At 39.8% G+C, this 27424-nt stretch overlaps 1 protein-coding gene across 2 annotated transcripts in view; it reads left to right on the top strand.

The window, feature by feature from the left end:
• FUT10 (fucosyltransferase 10) overlaps positions 1-27120 on the top strand; it is a 79258-nt gene extending 52138 nt beyond the window's left edge. For both annotated transcript variants that reach the window (XM_041752602.1, XM_041752603.1), the window contains 2 exons: positions 15296-16131; positions 26071-27120. In XM_041752602.1, coding sequence (XP_041608536.1) covers positions 15296-16131; positions 26071-26295 — 1061 coding nt within the window. In that variant the 3' untranslated portion in view covers positions 26296-27120. The remainder of the gene's footprint in view (positions 1-15295; positions 16132-26070) is intronic.
• Positions 27121-27424: the final 304 nt, after the last annotated feature.

Here is a 27424-nt window from a genome sequence, read left to right as displayed (position 1 = left end):
AATTCACTTCATCCGTTTCTCCCTAACTTAATATGTCCCATTATGTTTACAGAAACCTATTGACCTCATTGAGTAGAGATAAAGTCATGAGATCAAACTGCTAGGAATGAGAACTGAAATTCCCAGGTTGTGATAGGACTGAAAAAATTTGCAGATAACACCTGTATGAAGGGCTTTCAATGCTTTGATTTAACTTTAAGACTTTTTTAGAATTCTTGAGTGTTCCACATTTGAGCTCTATCCCTTTGGTACAAACTTCCTGTTAGCACCAATTTCTACTTTTACTTCGTGTTCTTTCTTTACCTCTCTCTTATTGCCAGAGAAGCTAAGGCCTGATTTCTTCCAAATAAGATCTGAAAATGCATTTGTTTATTTTCCAAATATCTTGGAGTATTTACTACATCTCAGGCATTATGTTAGGTTCTGCAGACAAAGATTAACAAGACACGGGTCCTGAAAGATCTCCCTGTCTGGTGGAAGGCGAGGCGGGTGCACACATAATTGCCGCTGAGAACAATGAATGCTGTCGTTCAGGTCCAGACCAAAAGTCACAAGATAACTGAATAGGGGACAATGAACATGAGGAGGTGGGCAACTTGGAAAGCTTTTCTTTCAACAGTCTTCACCTCTAGAAGTCCATTGGCTATAGCAATGGAGCCTGTTTTAGGAAAAGAGCAGGAAAGGTCTCATCAAACTACACCGCTTCTCAATACGCCAGCATACAGACTTCCCAAACGTCAGGTCACAGACCAATGCCAATGCCATCCAACTGCTTGAGGCTAGAAGTATCAACAACCTGATTAAAAATAGCTTAGCAATCAAGGCATTAATTTATTCAATTAGGATAGGTGGACCTGTTTTGTGCAGTAGTTCAACATATCACAGAAGACATCCTTCCACTCTGTCATTTTCCCACACGGTCATCTGATGGCTATGGCAGCCCAGAGCTCTGGACCTCACCTGCCTGAGCACGTCCAACCACCCCCAAGCTTTGGATGCTGCTATCCGGCTCCGAGCCACTCTGTGTTTGTACTCTTTCTTACATCTGCTCACTTCCTGGCTACCTGCTCACATGCATTGCAGCTGTGGAGGGCAGAGATCACTGGGCCTTGAGGTAAGGCGCCTTGCCTCTAAGGCTTCCCTTGTTAGGTTTAGTTTCTGATTTTTGGGGCCCATTCTGTTCTTTGAGTCATGGTTTCTACAGGATATGGCATTTGGGGACAAATCTCGTCTTTGAGTATGGGCAATGAAGCATAAATTAGTATCACTATAAAGTTTTTTTTTTTTTTACATCAGTAGTGATTGTACTCAAGTGTTGTAATACGTATGTTCTTTTTTGAATCTTTCACACACTGACACACGCACATTAATAAACTCAAAACACCCCGATGTTAAACACTGCTTTTCTTTGGGAATATAGGTAATGTTTCTTCTCCTCTTCCATCTCCTCTCTACTCTGCTCATTCTTTTATTGTTTATTTATTTATTTTTTAAAAAAGATTTTATTTATTTGAGAGAGAGTGAGCATGAAAGAGAGAGAGAGAGAGAGAGGCAGAGACAGAGGGAGAGGCAGACTCTGCTCCATGGGGAGCCCACTGTGGGGCTTGATCCCAGGACTCTGGGAAGGCAGATATTTAACTGACTGAGACACCCAGGCACCCGTGGCACAAGTAGAATTTTTCATATAGAGCATATGTTTCCTAGAAGTTTGATGAAAAAATTTAAATGAAATAAAAATTATAAGAAAATGTTTATGTCCTTTCCTTTATGCATTTACTGTTTTACCCTTTATGACTGCAATAGGAGAGATAGGTAGATCTTACTTGTTTATAGTATTAAACCTGGGTCTGTAGAATATAATTAATACATCATATTATTAAGGACTCCTAATGTGGATCTAAAATTCTTGACCAAGTTTGTTGTTTTGTGGTTGTGTAATGACATGTACATTAGAAAATCAAGCTGGGAGTATCAGGCATCCAAAGATCAGGATGATCTTTGGAGGGCAAGGCTTTCTTCTGCACTGTTTCTCTCTTGAGGACGGAGAGACTCTAAGATGATTAAATGGAGTGGGACACTGGAAGTCTTGAGAATAAGGAGAGTTTATTTCTCCAGGTCCTAGCTTCCCACTAAGTTGAATGTGGCCCAAAGGCTAAGTGGAATAAAGTTATTTGGCAGTCCCATATGTACCAGGCGGATAGACTTGCTTTGGAAAAAGCACTCAGTAGTAGTCTCAATCACTGATTTCAGAGGATGTTATTAGCTTGGAGATTGATTGCTGTATTGAAGATTGATTTATGTAAAATGTCCCTCCAGCAGAGAGTCTAAGGACAGACTCACAGATGGTGTGCACTGAAGTCTTAGCGGCTGGTGAAGATGTCAGAGTATCAAGTGCCTTAGGAAGAAGTGTACCCAACTTACAAAAATAGCTGTTTCATGACCCAATTTTCAGAGTTCAGCCTCTGTCCCATAAAGTGGAACAATGGAGAGAATACTGAAGTGACTAAGTACATACAGTAAATGGAATAATACTATGTGGTCATTAAAAAGAACTGGGCAACTCTGCATTCACTGACGTTGAAATAGCTCCGTGGTAGTTTCATGGTTATTGCTGGGTTCACGTAGTATGTACAGTATGTTTTCATCTATGTAAAAAAAATTTTACTTAATTCTAAAAAGCACTTTTCCTGTTCAAATTTTAACATCTCTAAAATCACCATGCATTTTGTAGTTAGCCTCCCTTTAATCACCGTCAGCAAAAGCAGGAATGCAGTTGTGACAGCCCTCGTGGCCATGAACTAGGACCATTTGAGGAAAGAATATAGGTCAAGTTAATGTCTGAAAACTTTCTTTCTTCTTCTTCTTCTTCTTCTTTTTCTTTTTTGAGAGGGAGATAGAGGAGGGAGGGAGAAGGAGAGAGAGCCTCTTAAGCAGGCTCCATGCCCAGCGTAGAGCCCAACTCAGACCTTGATCTCATGATCCTTAGATCATTAACTGAGCCAAAATCAAGAGTAGGATGCTTAACTGACTGAGGCACCCAGGCAACTCTGTCTGAAAACTTTCTTTGACTGACACCTTCTGATAATGCCAAGAAAGCACTGGCATCAAACGTGGGGGTGGTGTCAGTGGTTTGGAAGAAAATCCCAGAGATGATGGTGCTGCATACTTTTAAGCAATGCTGTTTGGCTCACAGCCTTAATGGTGCAGACTGAAACATTGTGTAGAAAACCACAAAGATCAAAGATTCAAAAATGATTCAAAGAGTTGGACTGTGAATCTAAAGACATTTTAGATATTTTAACTAATTTAACTTATATCTTTCTAAGTATTCCCAAGAGTGATAAATGACAAAAATCTATAAGCAAATCTAAAAGAACTCTTTTAATAAGTATACATAAAAATTCTAGATTGTAGTTTAATTGGAAATACTTTTCTTAGTGATACCAAAAATAATAGTACATCTTACCATTTATTTTTCCTAGATATAGTTAAATGTAGTATTTACCTTCCTTCCCTCTCTCCCTTCTTAACTTCCTTCCTTCCTTTTTTCCTTCCATCCATGCATTTAAAAAAAATGCAAAAGAAATGCAGAATACATAAGAAACTGTTAATAGAGGGAAGGGACCCAGGTTTCTTGTTCATGGAGAGAGAGACACTTCTATATACTCTTCTGTTTGCTTTCTTTTAGTCTTTATCAAAGCTATACACACCCCAAGTTTAAATAGCAAGTAGTTTGTTCCTCAGGTGACTATTTAAGACTTGTATCTGATGACTTCTTTGGTGTATTATCTCCAGATCTCTAAATAATATGGTGGCATTACTATTTAATGGTTTTTCAGTATGAGGCATTATCTACTAACTCTGTCTTGGAAGATGAGGGTTTATGCTTTTACCCTTTCCTACTCAAGCACTCATCTTTTTTTTTTTAATTAATTTTTAAAATTGTATTTAAATTCTGTTTGCCAACATACAGTATAGCATCCAGTACTCATTCCATCAAATGCCCTCCTTAGTGCCTGTTACCCAGTGACCCCATCCCCCCACCCACCTCCCTTGCACAACACTTTGCTTGTTTCCCAGAGTTAGGAGTCTCTCGTGGTTTGTCACACTGTTTTCCAGAGTGGCTGCACCAGCTTGCATTCCCATCAACTGCAAGACGGTTCCCCTTTCTCCACATCTTCGCCAACATTTATTGTTTCCTGTCTTGTTAATTTTAGCCATTCTCACCTGTGTAAAGTGGTATCTCACTGTAGTTTTGATTTGTATTTCCCTGATGACAAGTGATGTGGAGCATTTTTCACGTGCTTGTTGGCCATGTGTAGGTCTTCTTTGGAGAAATGTCTGTTCAAGTCTTCTGCCCATTTCTTGACTGGATTGTTTGTTTTATGGGTGTTGAGCTTGATAAGTTCTTTATAGATCTTGGCTACTAGCCCTTTATCTGATTTGTCATTTGCAAATACCTTTTCCCATTCTGTAGGTTGCCTTTTAGTTTTGCTGTTTCTTTTCTGTGCAGATACTTTTTATCTTGATGAAGTTCTAGTAGTTCATTATTGCTTTTGTTTCCCTTGCCTTCATAGATGTGTCTAGCAAGAAGTTGCTGTAGCTAAGGTCAAGGAGGTTGCTGCCTGTGTTCTCTACTATTTTGATTAATTCTTGTCTCACATTTAGATCCTTCAATGATTTTGAGTTTATCTTTGTGTATGGTGTAAGACAATGGTCCAGTTTTATTCTTCTGCATGTAGCTGTCCAATTTTCCCAGCACCATTTATTGAAGAGACGGTCTTTTTTCCATTGGATATTCTTTCCTGCTTTGTTGAAGATTACTTTGCCATTTCTGGGTTCTCCATTCTGTTGTATTGATCTATGTGTCTGTTTTTGTGCCAGTACCACACTGTCTTGATGATCACAGTTAGTTTTTTTTTTAGATTTTATTATTTATTCATGAGAGACACACAGAGAGGCAGAGACCTAGGCAGAGTGAGAAGCGGGCTCCGTGCAGGAAGCCTGATATGGGACTTAATCCCAGGACCCCAGGATCATGGACCTGAGCCAAAGGCAGATGCTCAACCACTGAGCCACTCAGGTGCCCTGAGTGACGATCACAGCTTTGTAATACAACTGGAAGTCAGGCATTGTGATGTCCCCAGCTTTGGTTTTCTTTGTCAACATTCCTCTATTCAGGGTCTTTTCTTGTTCCATACAAATCTTAGTATTATTCCAACTCTGTGAAGAAAGTTCATGGTATTTTGATAAGGATTGCACTGAGTGAAGCACTCACCCTTCTTGTATCTCCGCCATCCACTTATATTACTGTTTTTGATAGATCAGGATTCACTCTACATTTTTACGGCTATGCAAATGATATTCGTGGATGAACCAGCTAGTTCACTGATTATTTTTTTGCCCTGAGTTAATAATCGAGTCTTATTTATTTCTTTAATTGCTTGTTTTTTAATGTATGTGATGATAAGCAGTTCAGCCCCAAACTCTGACCAGTCAGAAATAATTATTCTATTCTTTCTCCTGCCAGGGCTATTTGCATTTCTGTTATTCTACTTTGAATTTCAGCTAATGGCTTAACATTTACATTCATAATCATCAACTCCCTGGAGCTTATTTTGTTCATCTTTGAAGCCTCAGAGTTCCCAGTTTAATGCTTTCCAAATAGTAGAACTCATTAAACCTTGCTTTTTAGGAGTGGCTATGCATCCCTGAGTCAGTGGTTATGTCTCCTGTCTCCAGGTATGTTGGCTGCAATAGAATCAGGTGAGACCCAGAGATGCCCAGATGAGGCTTTTAATAACGAAGAATAAATTCTTCACATACCTTGAGAGAGATCACAAACCCTAATCCAGGGTTATATAGCCTTGCCATGAAAGTGTGAAGTAGGGGTGCAGCACAACATTCTAGGACTCTCTGAAGTGGCTTTGTCAACAAGCCCTGGGTGACCTTGCAGCTCTGTCTGGGGAGGCAGGGGAGGAGGTCAGTGCCTTAGGCTGCACTGCAGACTGTCACTCTTGCTCTGGTTCCTTTTTCCTCTTCTCATTCGCTCTAATTATTACCAAGCAGGAACTGGAATTCCCTCTTTTGTTTAGGTTTAGATGCTGTCAGAGGTGCCTTCATTTGCTGTTTAGCTCATTGCAGACAGCAGTAGCAGGGAGGTAGCAATTGTAAATAGCTATCTCAAACACTGGAAGTCGTTTGAGCTTCATGAAGCAAGTGATTTAATCCGACGCAGGAAATGAGAACACGCTCTGTGAGGCCACTGTGAGTTTGGCCCAGGCCTAGGCGATTAGCAATACATGCGATTTATGAGCCATTGCCAGCCACTACCATGGTGTTTTGCCCATTGTTTCTTGAGCTTTTTTTTTTTAATTTTTTTTAATTTTTTATTTATGATAGTCACAGAGAGAGAGAGAGAGAGAGAGAGGGAGACAGAGAGAGAGAGGCAGAGACACAGGCAGAGGGAGAAGGCAGGCTCCATGCACTGGGAGCCCGATGTGGGATTCGATCCGGGGTCTCCAGGATCGCGCCCTGGGCCAAAGGCCGGCGCCAAACCGCTGCGCCACCCAGGGATCCCTGTTTCTCGAGCTTTAACGTCTTTTAGCTACAGAGATTTTCATTTCCAATGGCTTGAAGGCTTCTTGGTAAGATCTTTTAGCAACAGGAAAGTCTTCATCTCTTTCTTACATTGAAGGTCGAAAAACACAGCAGATAGGATTTGGAGTTTATGACAAAACTTAGCATTTGGTTAAATGGTAGTTTTACTGGAGGTCTTTGCCTCTACCTCATCCTTCTTCATAGCTACATTGGTCACCAGTGTTCTGTATGTTATAGTTGGCAACTTGGAGGAGGCATTTACAACAAAGCACCTACACGAGCCATGTACTTTTGGTTTCAAATAATTTGATGGTTCCTCTCATCAAGGGAGCCTCATTTTTGGATTTTATATGTCCCCTTCTTAAACAAGAGTCTTGCATTTTTTCTTCTCCTGCCCCATTCTCACCAGATGGACTCAGAGAGAAATAAATAGAGAGGGAGAACTAGAATCCTGGGATGGTGATAACAAGGGGCTAAGAATCGTGAAGAAACATAGTATTTTTAGGAAATCCAAGGAATAAGTGATCAAGAGAAAACCTGCAACAGAACTTGAAATAATAAGTTGCCATCAGATGGAAGTCTCAAGGTTTTGAAGTGGAGTTCTGTATTAATCATAGTTTGATGGGGAAACAGAAATTGTTCTAGGTGTTTCAGACTTGGGAATTGATTTTGGGGACTGGCAACAAAGGCTTTGTAGAGCTAGTGGAGCAAAAGAAGGGAGGGCAAGATATGCAGGATGAATCACGGGAGACAGCAACTGTCCCTGGGCTGGGGAATCACAAGAGGAGATCCGTTTACCCAGAGTGCAGGACAGCCAGTCTCTGAGGCCCCAGCATTGGAAGTGAGCGGGAACCCGTGAGCTGGCATTCCCAGGTCATTGCCACAGCTGCTGTGGCTGCCACCACAGTCTACATGGGTAGTGTCTCCACTGCAGCTGATGGGGTCACATTCCCGGGGGCTGCTGCTCACTGTGCCATGGGAGAAGCCTTTAGAAAGAGGCTCCTTCTTGTCCTCCCACTTCCTAGTCCCCCTACAGTGCTCCCATAGGCAGGACCTACATGCAAGCCAGTTGGCAAGGGATCCCGAGAAACAAAGTTTGCAGTCTCTCTGCCCCCTTCAGTGTAGAGATGAACACGCAAAGAGAGGAATGGAGCAAAGAAACTAGCAAGCCAGTGACTAACATAACCTCCTTTTAGAAAAAAGAGTTCAGATCCCTCTGTGGTTTCTGTGTTCTGGTTCCCCTTTGTAGCTGGGAGTACTGTAATCTTGGGCAAAAACCATTGTACTACAAAGCCTAGTGTTTTAATTCCCGAGGAAATGTGTGGTCCATTGGGGACATTGGTCTATCTGGAAGAAACTAATCTCTGCTTTAAATTCTCAGCTTTCATGGGGTGCCTTGGTTAAGTGTCTCACTCTAGATTTCTGCTCAGGTCATGGTCTCACAGTTGTGGGCTCGAGCCCCACTCAGGGCTCCATGCTCAGTGGGCAGTCTGCTTGTCCCTCTCCCTTTTCCCCCTCCCCCAACTTGGGCATGCTCTGTCTCCCTCTCTAAAAATAAATAAGTAGAATCCATAAGTTCTCTTCTTTCATGATGGACTTATATAAAGCATGGACTCATGGTCCATGGTGGAAATTTTAAAATTTTTAAAAAGGGTAAAATCTTTCATGTGCATGATATTTTGTTCCCCCATAGTAATTTGTAATTGCTATGTTTCAAGTCACTCCAGGGAAAAAATGCACATAAAAAGCAACTTTGTTTACATACAGTGTTGGTTTAACATGTGCAAGTTTTATAGATTGCTCAGATCTCTGGACCATGTGCTCTGAGTGGTATCTCCTTTATTTTTTTTAATTTATTTTTATTTATTTATTTATGATAGTCACACAGAGAGAGATGAGAGAGAGGCAGAGACACAGGCAGAGGGAGAAGCAGGCTCCATGCATTGGGAGCCCAATGCGGGACTCGATCCCGGGTCTCCAGGATCGTGCCCTGGGCCGAAGGCAGGCGCAAAACCGCTGCGCCACCCAGGGATCCCTGGTATCTCCTTTATACATTCTGGAGTTGTGTGTTGTAGTTAAGAAAATTTCAAATTGCTGTGACATAAAATTTCTGTAAGTTTATACTTGGCTCATTGAAGTACGTGTGCCATGTCCCAAAGATTGTGGTTAACCAACCCTGTGATGTATTTTCAAAGGGAAAAAGCAAAGAAAATGTTATACTCAAAGGTAGAGCACCTAGCTTACTCTAAGAGGCTGAAACCAACTTTGGTGGTGATGTCAGTGGGAAAAAAGAAGACACTAAAAGGATTGCTTTAGGGGAAGATGGCTGGTATAGTCAGGGCATGGAATTTGTGATTTTTTTCTGGGCTATCCAAGTGAATACTTCTAGCATGCTATTAGATATCTGGTTGAAGCTCAGGGGAACATCTGGATAGAGTATAAATTTGGGATCTATCAGTAAGTAGGTCTGCCTAAAACCTGAGTGTGGATGGGACAACAGTCATGTTGGCATATTTTAGAATAAATCACTGAAAAGGAATCATTTTGGGGGAATGTGCTTAAAGGAAGTAATCATCCCCCCTGCCCCTCCCTTCTCCTGCCCTACCATATTGGATGTCATCATTCAGAGATTTTAAATCTGAATTTATGTCCTTGCCCTTGTTATGCTGGAGCGTGAATTCTAACCTCCAAGCAACTGTGATTGGGCAGGATGATTGGCAACATAAATTTGGATGATGGGCTCTTAGACTCAGCCAGGAGGGATCAACTCTGTCTTCCTCCAGCCATGCTGCTTCACACATGGTGAAGAGTCCATGGACTAAGGTCAGATGCTCACCTGTGGCCACAGAGCCCTTGCCTCTCCCTTAGACATCACACTCCAAGTACCACGACCCCAGAACTCCCTGCCTCAAAGGCCAAAGTGGAGCCCACTTCCAGCACCTATAATGACCACTGCTCTGGTTTATCCTCCCAAGCTGCTAGTACCCATGGGCTTCAAGGTTGGCCAGGGGATGACTGCAAAGGTATAGAAAGTAAAAGAAAAGTTTTACATTTGATACTTGTTAAGGTAGATTTTATTTGAGCTACTGTAGTAGAGGAGAGAGACTTCAGTCTAGAAGTGAACTCAACTCTGCATACGGTAAAGAAAGCTGGGGATGTCTAGCCAACAACAGAGTGAGGGGGTCAGTGAATGGAAGGTTACTAAGAGAATAGCAGGGGTAGGAAGATGTTTGCTAAACTGGCTTTAGGATTCATGCTAGAGGCAGGCCAAGGACTTAGACATCAGGTGTGGGGGATGAGGGACTTGGTCAGATATCACAAGAGGCAGGGGATTATCAGCAAACTAATGTGGTGGGGTTCTTTGCTGAATCTGGGCTCTGCAGGCCAAGGGCAGGGTAGCTGGCCATGGTTGAGGCATAGTGAGAGGAGGGCTCAGAGGAGCCTGGTTAAATTTGGGCAGAGAGGGAGTTTTTGTCAGGACACAACTTGAACCTGTGGGTTGAGGTGGCTATGTCCATATGATGGTCCCTCAATGTGTAGCACAGAGCCAAGGTGGAAGGAAGAGGGGGCCTCTTCCCAGCATTCTAGGATGGGAAGCTGAGCAACCTGAGATTTCTCAATTTGAACTTGGCCTTCCAGCTGCAGATCCCTTTGCAAGATTCTAAAGGCTGATGCCAGCAGGAATGGGGCAGAGCTAGTATGGCGGGCATTCTCAGCTGAGGAACTCAGGAGCTTTAGAAGGTGCCTGGCTGGTGGGGGCAGGGAGGGGCAAGACCCAGGACAGGCCAGGAGAGAACTTCCACCCTCCTGTGGAGGAAGAAGGGAAAATCGTGTTTCCCCTGGGGTGGTGCTGAGTGAGTGGAAGGGAAGATTTGGGGGGTGAGGTGAGGCTGTCAGCAAGTGAAGAAGAACCTCGCCCTTCTCTTTTCACCCTCTACCAGGCCCCAACGAGAATCAGGACTTAGGACAGAATACTATGAGTATATGTTCTCCACATTTGGTGTGAACTGTGGTTTTGCACATTTAAAAAAAAATCCATGAATATATATATGTTAAGGCCTAAGAATAAAATATTCAACGCTTGTTAGATTGATTTACGGCGGTTGAGTGTTGAGGCATATGGTGCTCGGGACTCTACTCTTGTCTCAGGCCCATCACTGCCAGGAAGGGGCTGCAGAGTTACTGACTGGCCCAGAGCACAGGCCCAGCAAGGGGGCGTGAGAAATGTCCAGGCCTGGGGCGGGAGGCAGAAGGAACGGATGCCTAACTGAACAGGTCTAGTTAAGAGAGGGCTACATGATATAGAATTGATTAAGGGGCAGGTGAAAGGACTCATGAAGACAGATGGTAGGAGAAGAGGGGAGAATGCGGATCTCAAAATTAGTATGAGAGCTTTTTGAGTCCAGTGGCCTGCCCAGAGATCCCAATGTGGCTGGAACCAGGCCATCTGCAGATGTGCGTGTATGGCATGCACCTCTACTGCCTTTGGTTAGAATTTAGCCCGGGGTCATCAGGGTATTTCCCAGGTCCCAGCATCATTCCTTCACATTTTTTAGTTAACCCTCAGAATCTTAGAATAAATGACCTACTTGATGGGGTTGTGTGAGGAAGTCAAGAAAATTCATGTGAAATGGGCTTTCCAAATAGCAGTGAACCATGCAAATTCTGGATGGTAATATACAGCCTAAATTGTTTCTACCCCAAAGTTTTAGTTTCCTCTATTGGGATATTCTTGGTGGGGCTGCATTTTGTGGGGCACTCAGTTTTATGGGCAGAGTTCTTTTTAAAAATGGATTACCTCTGGAGGACATTTTGGGGTGCGGGGCATTTTTCTTTTCCTGATTAAGGCATGTGTCTTTCCAAGCAGGCTGGGTTTAAGCTGCGTAATATTTTGGCAGATGTGCCTGGGAGCTCCAGGAGCAGGTCATTCAAAAGAATTAGCATTGTAGTCGGGCCAGTGGTCTTTCTGGTCTTTTAGCATTAGTGGGTCTGAAAATTCTGGTTTCCAGCAGGAGGTTTTAGTTCCAGATAAATGACTCAAACTTTGTTAGTAGAGTGGGGTTAATAATACACATTGCCTACTATTTTCACCAGTCTGGATGGGAATAATAAAAAAAGAATATATGCCCTTGCAGAAGAAAAGAAGCACATAAACATATCATAAAATATTGTCATCCTTCTGCTTGTTTGCCACTTCAAAGTCAGTCTCTGTAGTTAGCAATCTGGCATCATTTGCCAGCATTAATTTTATTCCATTTGTATTCCAAGTTGCAATTCCCTTTACAATGCACTTTAGTGCTTTAGATCTATTTGTCAGCTGTTATTTAAAGGAACAAATGAATTTGTCAAAATTCTGTAAATACAAAATAACCCAGAGAAATGAAAGTTTGAATCCAAAGCTGTTAAATGTAAGAGCCAGTGAAGATGACTGTGTAAAACTAGTGAGCTAACTAATCACCTGCAAGTTAGTCCCATTTTTATGGATTTACTGTAGCTGAATTGACTTGTATTTCTTCAAGTGTTCCAACACTTGTGACAATGGGAAGTGCCCTGGAGTTGGAAAGAGTGAAATAACTCAGTTGTTTCCTGAGCCATATATAGAAACTGTTCAGTATTGTCATTCATATTCTAGACCATGATCTCTTCAGTGAAATGCAGTTGACCCTTGAACAATGCAGGGGTTGGGGTGCCAATCCCCTCATACAGCCAAAAATCTGTGTCTAACTTTGGCCTCCCCCCAAAACTTAACTACTAAATCCTACTATTCACTGGAAGCCTTACTGATAATATAAACAGTTGGTTAACACATATTTTGTATTATATACTGTAGTCTTACAACAAAGTTGGCTAGAAAAAATGTTATAAGAGAAACATAAAAGAAAATGCATTTACTGTATTGTACTGTATTTGTTGAAAAAAATCCACATGTGAGTGGACTCACAAAGTTCAGGTCTGTGTTGTTGTTGAAGGTCAACTGTATTTTAGGTCTGTTATGGTTCTAATTTCAGTATTCTTGAGTGTTGACAATCTGTAGGTGTAGGGGAGGAACTCACTGGGCAAAATGCCGTATTTTTTTTTAATCTTTTCCAGAGAATTTTAGTTTGGAAGAATCTGATTTTTTTAAAAAAACTATTTTAATGTGATTTTGTGTGTATCTGTGTGTGTCGTGCATGTATCTTAGGGAAGTAGCTAGGAAATACTTTTTAAGGTAACAATGGGAAATGCTTCTGGAAAGTTAGGTCCTTTTAACTTGGCCTCTCTGTGAAAGAGGCATCCCCCTACTTTTAAAGAGGGCCCCACTCCTACAAACTAAACAGAATTCAGATGGATATACTAGAACCTCACACTCTCATTTTTAAAAAGCTGTGTTCTTTTTTAAAGCCTGAATATAAATAAATGTTTCTTGCTTAGATTCTGCAGGCTTTTTTTACTACTACAGATTGCATATGCAAGGGAACCCATGCTCTCGTCCCCTTCCTTCCAACATTGAGGTTCCAGTAGCAACGTGGCTAAAGGTATAATGAGCCGGTAAGCCCTCATCTCCTAGTTATAATGAATGAAGAGTTCATAGCTCGTAATTTGTACCAGTTTCAAGTCCCATTCATATTATCAATAGGATCTGAGTGGACCTAGAAACTGGCCACGGAAAGATCTAGATCTAGCCATTTTTAGTGCATATTACATTTTGCTGATGTGGACAGGCAGAGATGAAACTCAGGCTCTCTCCATTCTCTGAAGTACAGGTGGCAGGTGGTGTGTCTTGCTGCTTCCCTGCTCTGCATTTGGGATCTTTGCTGAAACATACCCAGGGTGAGGCAAATAAACAATCACCCATGCACCACATAGCAGCAGCAGATAGCCATTGGTGTCTGACTAACTCTCTCAAGATACCTGTGCCCCTCTCTCCCTGTCAATTCTAGACCCACTTTTGTTTTAATCATACCCCTCCAATCTCAATTTTCCATCTTAATCTCTACCTCTGACTCCTGTGGATTGGACTCTAGTTCTTCTTCTGCTTTAGTGGACGTTTACATTCTAACTCAAGTGGATGGGTTCTCATTCCCATCGTTGGCCAGTTGACCAGCAACCACTTCATGTGATAAATTGCCTTTCTCCTCAAATTCACTTCTCTTTCACGTCTTCAGGTTTGTCTGTTAACCTTTGCTGACCACCTAACTCTACAGGCCATTGCATTTCAGGTGTGTAGATGAGCATTCTTTTTGATGCTAAAGGTCAAATATAGCAAATGCTAAGTAAATGAATACATAACCATTTTTATATGTTAGTCTTTCATTCCTGATTGTTGAGAATAAAAGCCTGGTATCTAGACCATTATACTTTCTTCAGCAATTTCTCTGTGCTCAGTATATGTCCTCCAAAATAATCGTATTTGATCTTTAATTGTTTAAAAGCCTTTCTTGATGAATTGATTTCTCATTGAAGTACTGTTGGCACCAAAGAGTATATATTTATTTGCGGAAGTGTGCACCGGCATTAAATAATTAATTGTCACGAATTCTACCAAAGAATATGTTTTATTCTGGTGGAAGCATTTATTTGGGCCTTTTTTCCCCCAGTGAATGATGGAAGGGGAATTTATTTGTTTTTTGCCATTTCCTTATGCTTAAAAACTCAAGTAGGGGCTACAAAATCATCAGTGTCAGGAACACTTTAGAAATTCTGCGTTATGTATTGCAGTATTATCTTAATCCTTTCTCAGTTATAGAAATAACTTCTTCCTGATTGAGTCTCCATCCACGATGTCAGGAAACAGCGGCTCACCACATCCATCACTTCTGTCTGCACATGATCGTGTTTCAAAGGTTTCCCAATTAATCCTGTGGAAGCCAGAATCACTCATAATTATAATCCTGTTATGCCTTCTTTATTTCTTGATGTGCTTGTTAATTCATGTCCATCCTGCAGCGGTCTGTAGCATAGTGCTATTATCAGCTGTTTTGTCTTTAAAAGCCTCTTGTCTACCATTGTGACTAAGATTGATTCACTGCACTTTGTTGAAATCGATCATTTTGGATGAAAAAAAATCTATCCTGTATATTTATTATGGCGACTTTTTCATGATTTCACTTTTTTTTCAGTTCATCAATCTGCCAAGTTGGTTGCTTTCCCCTCTTTGGCTTCCTTTGTCTTGCTCTTTTCTTTTTTAAGAATTGTCTGTTTATTTCTCATGCCTTCTCTTAGACAACACCTGGGGAAGAAAAGCCAATTGCCAGAGGTGGTGGAATAAATTCTCCCTTTATTTATTTTTTAAAAGATATTATGTATTTATTTGAGACAGAGAGAGAGAGCTCGAGAGAGCACAAGCGGAGATGGGGAGGGGCAGAGGCAGAAGGAGAAGTCAACTCCCCACTAAGAAGGGAGCCCAACACGAGGGCCAAACCCAGGACCCTGGAATCAAGTCCTGAGCCACCCAGGCATCCCAAAATTCTCCCTTTAGAACCAGGCTAGACACTACTCCCATTTCTTTTTTCATAAAATTAGAAAGATGGTCCCTTTTCTTGGTGCTCCTCTCCCTGAGCATTTTTTAGAGTGAAAGCATCATGACTGAATCCAAGGCAAAACGGTCACATGCTTCTTTGTGGCCTCAGACTTCTCTGTATTCTAATCTTACCAGATTCCAAGCTGAACACTAAAATTCTCTTGCACACACTAATATTTTCTTTTCTTCTTCTAGGCACTGACTTTAATATAGATAGCTTACCTCTGCCTCGGAAAGCCCACCACGACTGGGCCCTTTTTCATGAAGAGTCTCCGAAAAACAATTATAAGCTCTTTCACAAGCCAGTCATCACCTTGTTCAACTACACAGCCACCTTCAGCCGGCATTCCCACTTGCCACTGACCACCCAGTACTTGGAGGGTGTAGAAGTCCTGAAGTCACTCCGATACCTAGTCCCTTTGCGGTCCAAAAACAACCTTCGAAGAAGACTTGCTCCACTGGTATACATCCAGTCAGACTGTGACCCGCCGTCAGACAGGGACAGCTATGTTCGAGAGCTGATGACTTATATCGAGGTCGACTCCTACGGTGAGTGTTTACGAAACAAAGATCTCCCTCAGCAGCTGAAAAATCCAGCCTCTATGGATGCCGATGGCTTTTATAGGATCATTGCACAGTATAAGTTTATCCTGGCCTTTGAGAATGCAGTGTGTGACGACTACATCACCGAGAAGTTCTGGAGACCTCTGAAACTGGGGGTGGTCCCTGTGTATTATGGGTCCCCCAGCATTGCGGACTGGCTCCCAAGTAACAGAAGTGCTATTCTCGTATCAGAATTTGCTCACCCTAGAGAATTGGCAAATTACATCAGACAACTGGATCATGACGACAGAATGTACGAGGCCTACATAGAATGGAAGCTGAAGGGTGACGTCTCCAATCAGCGACTTCTCACAGCACTCAGGGAACGGAAATGGGGAGTGCAGGATGTCCACCAGGACAACTACATTGATGCGTTTGAGTGTATGGTGTGCACCAAGGTGTGGGATAACATCCGGCTTCAGGAAAAGGTGAGGAAATCGAGATTTGGCAAAGAGGTGCTAAGAGGGCCCTCTTGATGGTATCTGCCATTTTGTATCCTTCTGTCCCGGCCACTTCATTCCCGTTAGGGAGGCCAGGCACAGCAGGGAGGTGAGTATTTCATTACTCTCCTTTGAGGATTGTCATGAAGTTTATGAATCATGTCCTTCCCAAAGACCTTCACTCTCCTTGATTGTTTCTTCTGGAGGATGTCATGCTGCAGATGCTTGCTGGGTAGTGATAGAAATAGGCCGCAGAGGAAGGAAGAAGGCCAAAAAAAATTAAAAATTAAAAAAACTGGATGTTCTGTATCTCATCCACAAAAGTCCCTCAACTTTTCCATCACTTCTCTGGTTTCTGCCAGACCTTACATGCTTGCCTTATAGGTGCTGCTTTGAAACTTTTCATTTCATGTATGCAATCAATTAACATCTCTTTCTCTATCTCTCCTTTTCTCTCTCTCTCTCTCCTTCCCTCCCTCCCCGCCTCTCATTCTTGCTCTTTCTTTCTGGCACACACATGCTTATCAATATAGAGAAAATGTTCAAATAATGATGGATAATCCTCAAAAGATTTCTTTTTCTTAAATTATTCTATAGAAATTTCTGGAGTCCCTGGATGGTTCAGTTGGTTAAGCGTCTGACTCTCGATCTCTGCTCAGATCTTGATCTCAGGGTCATGAGTTCAAGCTCCGTGTTGGAACCTACTTAAAAAAAAAATTAAAAAGAAAAGAAATTTCTTAGTAATATCTCCAAATTTCTTGATGCTCTTAACATTTGGTTATTTGATTACTTTACTTATTTGTACAAGGAATGGTCCCACTTAGTATATAACTAGATTTGTTAAAAGGTAATTTACTGAAAGAAAAAGAAAGATTAGTTTTAATGACTTGTGAAATTTAAAAAGAAATGAGATTGGCCACATATACTACTTGGTCATCACCCATTGTTCCCTTACCTGCTCCCATATACATGTAACATTTATCTGAATACTCTGAAGCCAATTTTTGTTAAATATTGAAATGTTTATTTTGGTTAGCATATTAATTTCAGACATAAACCTACACAGTATGTGGAATTATTTTTATATATTGCATGTATACTATATAAGGCTTTCATATGCTAACTATGTACATATTTAGATAATTTTAAAATATTTGCAAGATTATTTTCCTCATTTTAATTATTATAGAAATTTATGTTATTTTATCTGGTTTTGTATAACAAATTTTTACTCATAAAATCATTTATTGTGAGTGAAGTTTATTGGTCAGCAACACAAACACTAAATATTACATCATTTTTCTCACATCCTGATTTCCAGCGACTTCCTTTTTCACCTAATTTATAAGGTCACATTACAAAAACCAAAATCCACACACTGCAAAAAACATGAAAGTAGAGACCACGTGAATTGCCCATGCTATCCCAATGATTTATTCTAAAAGTCTAACAAAGCAGAAAACAGAACTTCTGAAGGTGATGCTTTGCCTGGCACTACCTATCACAATCCTTACCAAGCTTGGAGATTATAGTTATGGAAAACCGGAGAACTACACATTCCAACTGCTTCTGCATCTCACAAATGCCCTATTGGAGTGATTACTGGGGATTCAAAAAGAGTGTGCAATGACACTGGTAGATAGGTTTTAAAAAATCATAGGAGAATACATCTATTCCTGCATTTCCAACAGAAATAGCTAACTATGGTGTTTCAGATTGCCAGAAGGCAGTGTAATTGAATGTCCTTCTCCTTGGGGTCTTCGAAGAAAAAGAGATGGAGTAGCTTGTCCTCTGGCGTGCTCTTATTCTTCCCAGAGGGGTGGTCAGTGAAGATGATTAAAAGGCTTTACTTGCATTTCAATGGTTGTGCTGCAATTCCTAAATGCTAATGTGCTCATTGAAAAGCAGAACAAAATATACCATGAAAGTAAATTAAAGGTTATTAGACCAGTTCTTTTCACTTGCATTTATTCATTTGTTCTACAAAATTGGTTACAGCTTACATATGGCATGCCTTAAAGTAAGTTATTTATGTGTTTCTTCACTTTTTCTCTTTCAGCCAAAGAAAAGCTAAAAGAAATAATTGGATTCCCTCTAACTCTGATTATTTTTTATCTTGTGCTTGGTAATAATTCAATCATTGTGTTTGTGTGTAGAAAATACTATAAGGATCTCAAATGCATTTCCCCTTCCTCTACTCTGCTCCTCTGCTGCTCTCCCTCCACACAGACCTAGTGAATTATCTATTGCTGTGTAAACAATATTGTCACAGACTTAGTGCCTTCAACAACACATATTTGTCATCTCAAGTCTCTGTGGGTTAGCTCATGGCTTAGGCGGGTCCCCTGGAAGCCTGCAATCAAAGTATCAGTCAGGGCTGTGTGTTCATTGGGTGGCTCAGCTGGGGAAAGTTCTGCTTCTAAACTCACATGCTTTTGGCAGATTCAGTCTCTTGTGGCTGTGGGACTTTCAATGTCTTGATGGCTGGAGGCTGGGGGGTGCCCTTCATCTTTTAGAGGCCATTCACAGTTCCTAGTCACATGGGCTTTCCCAGCATGGCTGCTTGCTTCCTCAAAGCCAGCAAGGGAGTGAGGAGTCCAGCAAGACCAGTGCTACCACCTGTGTGTATATAATCATGGACACATAATCACATACATTCTTTCACATTTGCCCTATTTTATTGGTTAGAAGCAAGTGGCAAATAACATGGACACATGAGTGGAAAGGGTTACAAGGGCATGGATACCAGGAGGGAGGATTCCTAGGGGCCATCTGCAGTCTGTCCACCACACCTGCTGAATCTGAGTTGGCTTGTATGCTGTGTTGTATGCATTATTTATGTAAGGGAAAGTCTTTGAATACTGAATTAATTAGTCAGTTAAAGACAATTAGTGGTAAGTGATCCTGTCCTCAAAAAGGCTATAATATAGGTACAACATGGAATCATCACAGATATAACTTTACAGAATTGGGATAAACTTTAAAAAAATAGCTTTGAGATATAATTGATGTACAATGAGCTGCACATATTTAAAGTGTATAGTTTGATTAATTATGACATTTACCTGTGAAACCATCACCACAATCAAGATGACAAACATTTCCAACCTCTTCAAGAGTTTCTTCTTGGCCCTTTTTAATCCATCTGCTTTGATCTCCTACCTCAGGCAACCACAACTCTGCTTTGTGTCACTTTTGACAAAGAAGCTAAGTCAGTTTTTTAGAACTCCATATAAATGGATCATATAATGATTCTCTTTTGTGCCTGGCATCTTTCACTCCATATGGTAATGTTGATATTTATCCACAACACCATGTATATCAATAGTTTCTCTTTATTGTTGAAGTCTGCACATACCAAAATGTCCTTATCCATTTACCTGTTGATGGACATTTGAGTTGTTTCCAGTTTCTGGCTATTACAATAAAGCTGCTATGAGCATCCATGTACAAGTCTTTGTACCGACATAGGCTTTCATGTCTCTTCTGTAAGTACCTAAGAGCAGAATGGTTATGCCATATGGTAGATGTATGTTTAACATTTTAAGAAATTACCAAACTATTTTCCAGAGTTGCTCTATCTTACATTCCCACCAACATTGTTTGAGAGTTCTATTCATTAACAGTTGGTGTGGTCAGTCTTTTAGTTTTTGCTATTATGGCAGGTGCATAGTGGTATCTTACTAACATCAATACCTTTTCTGGTGATATGTCTCTTCAAATCTTTGCTCATTTAAACAAATTGAGTTGTTTTGTTAATCTTGAGTTGTAAGAATCCTTTATATAACAAGTACTTTCTTCCAGTTTTGGGGTTGTTTTTCCATTTTTTTTAACAGTATCTTTTGAAATGTAAAGTTTTTAATTTTGATGAAGTCCAGCTCATCATTTTTTTCTCTTATCGTTTGTGGGTTTTTTGTCCTATTTAAAAATATTTGTGTAACCCAAGGTGACTAAGATATGCTTCTTCCTGTTTTATTCTAGAAATTTTGTCCAGCAAGACACTTAGGTCTATAGTCCACTTAGAGTTAATTTTTGTAACGCAGCATAAGAGTTGAGATTTGTTTATTTAGGTATCCAATAGAATTGACACCATTTGTTGGAAAGATTATTTTTTCCTGATTGAATTACCTTGTTTTTTTCAGAACTCAATTAGCCGTATATTTGGGTTAATTTCTAGACTGATAAATATGCATATATTTAATTACTACAGCTTCATAATAAGTCTTGAAATCAGATAGTGTCAATCTTTCAATTCGGTTCTTTTTCAAAATTGTTTTCACCATTTTAGGTTTTATGCTCTTCCATATAAATTTTAGAGTCAGTTTGCCAATTTATATGAGAAGGCTTGATAGTATTTGCATTGGGATTGTGTTGAGCGTATGTATTAATTTGGAGAGAACTGACAATATTGAGACATTTAATCCAGAGGAATGATATATCTTATCCATTTATTTAGATCCTCTTTAATTTATCTAGACATTACTTTGTAGTTCTTTGTGTACAGGTTTTAACTCTTTGGTCAAATTTGTCCCTAAGTAGTTCACATTTTTTGATACTATAGTAAAAGCTATTTTTTAAAAAACTTTATTTTCTGATCATTTGTTGCTAGTCCATAGAAGTAAAATCGATTTTGTACGTTGATTTCATCGATTGCAACTTTGTTAGTTACACTGATTAATTCTATATCTTTTAAACAGATTTCTTAGGATTTTTTTTTACATAAATGATCATATCATTTTTAAAAAAAGATGATTCTACTCTGACTTCCGATCTCTATTTGCCTTTTATTCTTTCTCTTTTTCCTCTTTACTGCACTAAGACCTTTATTATAATTTTGAATAGTGCTGTTGGGACCATATGTCTTCACCTTGTTCCCTGTCATAGAAAGAAAACTTTATCATGGTTTATGACATTAACTGTAGGATTTTGGTTGACGCCCTTTATCAAATTGAGAAAGTTTCCTTCTATTCTTACTTAGATGAGAATTTTTATCATAAGTGGATTTGGAATTTGTTAAATGGTTTACTATATCCATTGGGATGATCGTATGGTTTTTCTTTTTCAGTTTATTTAATAGTGAGTTACAGTGATGATTTTTGGTGGTTAAACTGACCTTGTTTTCTTGAGATAAACTTCACTGGTTATAACACATTATCCTTCTCATTTATTGTTGGATTTGAATTGCTAAAGTTTTTGTTAGGAATTTTTGCATCCATGTTCATGAGGTATACTGTTCCGTATTTTTCTCCTGTGCCTTGGCTAGTTTTCATATGTGGTAATGCTGCTCTCATGCTCCCTTTTCTTGTGTTTTCTGAGAGGTTATGTAGAATTGGTATTATTTTTTCCTTACATATTTTCTTTTTTAAGATTTTATTTATTTATTCATGAGAGACACAGAGAGAGAGAGGCGGAGACACAGGCAGAGGGAGAAGCAGGCTCCATGCAGGGAGCTCGACGTGGGACTCGATCCCAGGTCTCCAGGATCAGGCCCTGGGCTGAAGGCGGCGCTAAACCGCTGAGCCACCTGGACTGTCCTTTCTTTACATATTTTGTTGAATTTACTAGTAGGTCATCAATACCTAGGTTTTGTTTTGTTTTTGTTTTTTTTTTTTTTGCGTGTGTGTGGGAAGGTTTTTAAGTATAAATTGAATTGTTTTTAATAGATATAAAACTATTCCTGTTACTCATTGCATTTTGAGTGAACTTTTGGTAGATTGTGTCTTCTAAGGAATTTTTTTTTCATTTTATCCAACTTGTGAAACTGACCGGCATACCATTATTAGTATTCCTTTATCCTTTTAATGTCTGTAGTCTATATGTCCCCTCTGTCATGTCTGATATTAATTTATGTCTTTTCTTTTTTTCCATGACTAATCCAAATAGAGGTTTATCCATTTCATTGATCTATTCAAATAATTTGAGCTATTGATTTCTCTGATTATTTTTTTATTTCTTTATATCTTAATGATTTCTGTTCTCTATTATTTTAATTATTTTTAATTTGGACTTAATTTTCTCTCTTTCAAATTTATGGTAGAAACTTGGGCCATTGATTTTAAATCTTTATACTTTCATAATATACATATTGAATGCTATAAGTTTCCCTCTAATTCCTGCTTAATCTACCTGCTACAAATTTAGGTTATCATGTTAATGTTAAATCGGTTTAAAATATTTTCAGTCTTCTGTTCTGCTCCAAATCTTCCTCCTGGGCAACTGATGGAGGTCCCTGGGAAAGGGTTTTTTTTTTTTTTTTTAAGATTTTTGAAAAATTTATTTGTTCATGAGAGACACACAGAGAGAGGAAGAAACATAGGCAGAGGGAGAAGCAGGCACCCCATGGGGAGCCCAATGCCAGACTCGATCTCAGGACTCTGGGATCATGCTCTGAGCCGGAGGCAGGCACTCAACTACTGAGCCAACCCAGGCATCCCAGGAAAGAGCTTTTGAGTGGCTTTGAACTCTTCTTTTGTGTCTGGGACTTCTATGTATTCCAAACTGTCACTGTAGTCCATACTTCACCTTTAAGAATTTGTTAAAAATTTAACTGATTTCTTATTACCTATTTGTATGAGAGGTAGGTAATAAGAAATCTTTCTCCTATATTCTGTCAAAGGTTGAACAGATTATGTATCCATCTCTTAGAACATCTTGTTATTATGGAATTCAGTTTACTTGGTTGCTGTGTGGTTTCAGTTCCCTGATGGGCTCAAGAGAAGTTATGAATTTATAGATTGTTTCATGTTGTCCTTATTGTTAGAATGGGAGCCATGTTCTCTTTGGAAGCAAAGTATTTGTTAATCATATGTTAGAAATAGCTTGTTTTCCTGCCCAGAACCCCAGCTGGAAAGTCAATTTGGGATGCTGAAATTTAGTTACTTCTAAAATGTCATAACTATTTCATCAAACACACTCCCTTCAGGTCATACTGTGAAATATTTCTACAAGAACACTAATTTCTAAGAGTCCATTTCATAAAGTTCTTTTCTTTGTAATATCACCTCAGATGCAACTTTGTTTTACACTTTTGAATGGACTCTTTTGTGAGCAGGCAAGGAAACAGTATTATTACTGGCTTTCTTGTATAAACAGTTATACAAGGGTTGGGAAGGCCATCCAACGGTAAGTGGTCAATATGGCTACCAGCTGACTGGTGATTCAAGGATAATGAACAACTCATTTGCTAATGATCTTGGAACATTTCTGGTGTTGGTGATTTCATTATTTTTTAAGGTAGCCCATTTAATCTTTTGTTATTTTTGACAGTTATATTTTTCTTTGTTTTGAACCCACACTTTCCCTTCTATAGTCCATTCTTAGCTACTTGCTTCTCACTCTTTAATTCATTGGGCTATATAGCCTTGCATCTGGACCTATCAGTCAATAAATGTGAGCAGTGGCTTCTCAAAAGTTGTTTCATGGTAATCATTTTGAGTCCTCCTTACTTGATTCTGTTCTACTCTTCCTCCAAATACAGTCTCTACTTAGCCATGAACTCTGGCTAAAGTAACCCCAATTTTGAGCCTACTTCTGGTCTTTTGAAAAAAAAAATTGGTATTATTTTATATTGGTGTTTAGACTTCCCAGATTTTAAGTCTTAGCATTTCCTAATAGTGGTTTGCTATTTGGATTTGTGTTCTGGTTCTCTGTGCTCAGTGTTGTCTTGGTAAAGAAACTGCTCTAATTCCAGACCTTTGGAAGCCAAGCTCCATGATCATTTGTCAGCGGTCCTCCAGAGCAGGGAGGATTTGGGCAACTGTATCCTTGACCCTCTTCCAAACACATTAATTCTGTCTTCTACTAAGAGTCCCTTCAGATGCTTGAAAGCTTTGTATGCATTCTAGATCATCTCTTTTATAGGCTGCACCCTAGTATCTTCTAATATGCTTCCTAGCATAGTAGAGGTTCAACAAAGAGAATGTGTTGATCCAACCATAGGTAGGTACCCAAATTGTTACATTTCCAAATTGATTTTTCTACTCTGCTTTCTAAATTTCTGATGGATGAAGATTCTAATTAATACAAATTCAACACATTATAAACCCTACTATCTTCACATTAAAAATTTTAGAAAAAGGTACCTATGGACACAGCTTAAACTATTAAATAGTTCTGCAAAGTTAAAAAAGAGAGCAGTCTTTTACTTTCCCCCTTCCTTTCTCCCCAGTAGCAATCTGTTACCACCACAATCACTATTTTGATATTTACTCATTGTTTCTAAAGAACATGCTTATACACTCACTTTCTTTTGATGTTCAGTGTTTATGTGATCATGACTATGTACCTGCTATTCTGAGATGAACCATGTAGTGTACTGTGATTTGTATCCCTGGCCTGGACAAGCTTCTTGTTTCCTTCTTGTTTGCCTCTTGCTGGATTATTTTTCTATGTACGTATCACTCATTCAATCCTTGTTGATTGTTTAACTCTCCTTTGAAGATGTTCAGAAGTACCAGGAATCTACATTTCATCTTGTTGGAGAAATAGCTCACAGAGCCTTCTGACCCTCCCCAGTGTGTGGGCTGCCCTCTACCAGCTCATGGAGCACGAGTCAGAGCTCCCTTCCCCAGCATTTTCCTTTCTTATCTTTTTCTGACACATCTCTTTTATGTTTTTCTCCCTTTTCCTTAGTTTGCTTTTTTGTTTGATCCTACCCTCGTACACCTTTCCGAGAAGGGATATGTGAGGATGTCTAAAATGTCTTCATTTTACTCGAACATTTAAACAATAGCTTAGCTGAGTGTAAACTATCCATTTTTCTTAGAATTTGGAGGCATTTTGCATCGCCTTTTAAAAGACTTTTAATTTTGAAATGATTTTAGATTGACAGTAGAGTTACAAAGATAGTACAGAGTTCCTGTACACTCTGTATCTGGCTTGCCCTGTTGTTAACATTGTACATCACCATGGTACATTTGTCAATACTTCAGAAATTAGTGTTAGCCCACCTGCTATTAACTGACCTGCAGACTTTGGTCATATTTCACCAGTTTTTCCACTAACATCCTTTTGTTATCCTTTGTTCCAGGATCAAATCCAAGATATCAGGTTGAAATTAGCTCTCATGTCTCCTTAGTCTCCTCCAAACTATGATCAGTTGTTCAGTTTCGTGATTTTTAAGAGCTTTGAGACTGTGGAGGAGCACTGGTCAGTATTTTTGTAAACCAGCCCTCCATGGATTTGTCTGATGTCTTCTCATGTTAAAATGCTGGTTACAGATTTGAGGGACTATCACTGCAGTGGTGAAAGAACCCTTCATACCATATCAGGGGATACATCATATCAAAGTGAACTATTACTGGCAATGTTAACTTTGATCACTTGGTTAAGGTGGTATCTGCTAGGTTTTTCTCTGTGAGTTTACTAGTTTTCCCTTGCCATTAGGCAAGTCACTAAGTCCACGCCGTGCTCAAAAGGAGAGAAATTAAGTTCCACCTCCTTGGGAGAGAAATGCCAGACAATTTGTGGATCTCAGTCAAGATCACTGTGATAACAAATAAATATTTGAAGGGGGAGGTATTTTGAGTTATGCAAGTATTCTTTTTCTCCTTAAAGTTTTCCCCACTAATGTTAGCAATCATCAGTTATCTCACCATTGCTTTTTAACTTCTAGTGTTACTGTCGGTAGAGCCTAACAGCTGGTCCTCCAAATTAGACTTTTCCTTGCAAGGAGGTTGTAGCATCTCTTCCTTCTTTCCTGTGTCCTGGAATTTCATAAAAATGTTTGGCAAGAGACTATTTGTATTGCCACGGAGTGAAGATATCTGCTTTAAAGGAAAAGTATATGTTGGGTTCTGTTATTTTGAGATAGGAACACAGGACTTGTACTTTCTTATATTTTTAATTCTTCTTTCCTTTCTCTCACACAGGGCTTAGGGACTTGTACTTTCTTATATTTTTAATTCTTCTTTCCTTTCTCTCACACAGGGCTTACCACCCAAGAGATGGAAGGCAGACGTTAGCCACCTGAGTTGCCCGGAGCCTGCCGTGTTTGCTTTCTCACCTCTGGCTCCACGTTGGAGCTCTTTGCGGGAGATGTGGATTCCAAGCTTTGAGCAATCCAAGAAAGAAGCCCAGGCACTGAGGTGGCTGGTTGATAGGAATAAAAATTTTTCAGCTCAAGAGTTTTGGGCCCTAGTATTCAAGGACTAATTTCTAAAAGTATCAGAATGATATAGACTAGAGATATCTTGAGGTTTATTTTCTAGGTTGCCTTAATATATGAATATTATAGCTACTTTGTTGACTATCCCTTAGGATAAGGATTAAGTGCCACAGTACTCATAATGAGTGCTCTCAGATCATGGCTGTGAATTACCCTTAGGGGTCACCTCTATATTTTTTATACTAAAAAAGTAAATATTTCTTATGGACACTGGTCACCTTCAGTTTACATATCTGTACTGATGTACCTGCTGCCTTTTGTGGAAATTCAGCTAATGTGGAGTGAGTACTCCCCTCACTGCAAGGGAGGCAGAGGGTGGAGCTGTGGAATCTTGATACTCACCTCACTGTCTGCAGTTTATTAGTAATTTGGCAAGCCCAGTGTCCTGATGCTGAGCATGAACATGAAATGCATTAGAACTTGGCAATGAGAGATTCCATCTGTTGGTTTCCAGGGATGAATGAGTAATAAAAGCTGTGTGAATTTTATCCGCTTTTTCTCTTCAAGTCAGAAGAACGTGTACATCTACCTTCTGCTTACTCTTACTACCTCTCTTCCCTCTTTTCATCTTGCCCTGCATCCTGTCCCACTTTCCTCCTAAAGTGGAATGTCTTATGAAGATGTGCCTCCTCCTTGTGTGTTTTGAAAGGTGAGATGTTCTCAATTGTCCCTCATACTGCAGAGCAGAATAATAATCGTATGTTCCAGGCTGGACACCCTGTACTTTTCGATCAATATAAGAGTGGAAGTGAGTGCCCTCAGGAACTCCAGTTGTTTTGAAAGTGATTTTTCCTTTCCTTTCTTTCTTTTTTTTTTTTTTAAGATTTTATGTATTTATTCATGAGAGACAGAGAGAGAGAGAGAGGCAGAGACACAGGCAGAGGGAGAAGCAGGCTCCATGCAGGGAGCCCGACATGGTACTCAGATCCCAGGTCTCCAGGATCACGTCCCGGGCTGAAGGCAGCGCTGAACCACTGGGCCACTGGGGCTGCCTTCTTTTGTTTTCTTTTCTTTTCTTTCTTTTTTTTTTCTTTTCTTTTCTTTAAAAGATTTTATGTATTTATTCATGAGAGACACAGAGAAAAAGGGAGAGACACAGGCAGAGGGAGAAGCAAG

Source organism: Vulpes lagopus, chromosome 4 (genome assembly GCF_018345385.1).
Source record: "Vulpes lagopus strain Blue_001 chromosome 4, ASM1834538v1, whole genome shotgun sequence".
Taxonomy (NCBI): Eukaryota; Metazoa; Chordata; class Mammalia; order Carnivora; family Canidae; genus Vulpes; species Vulpes lagopus.
Note: the sequence above shows the minus strand (reverse complement) of the source record. Positions and strands in the feature narration are given on the sequence as shown.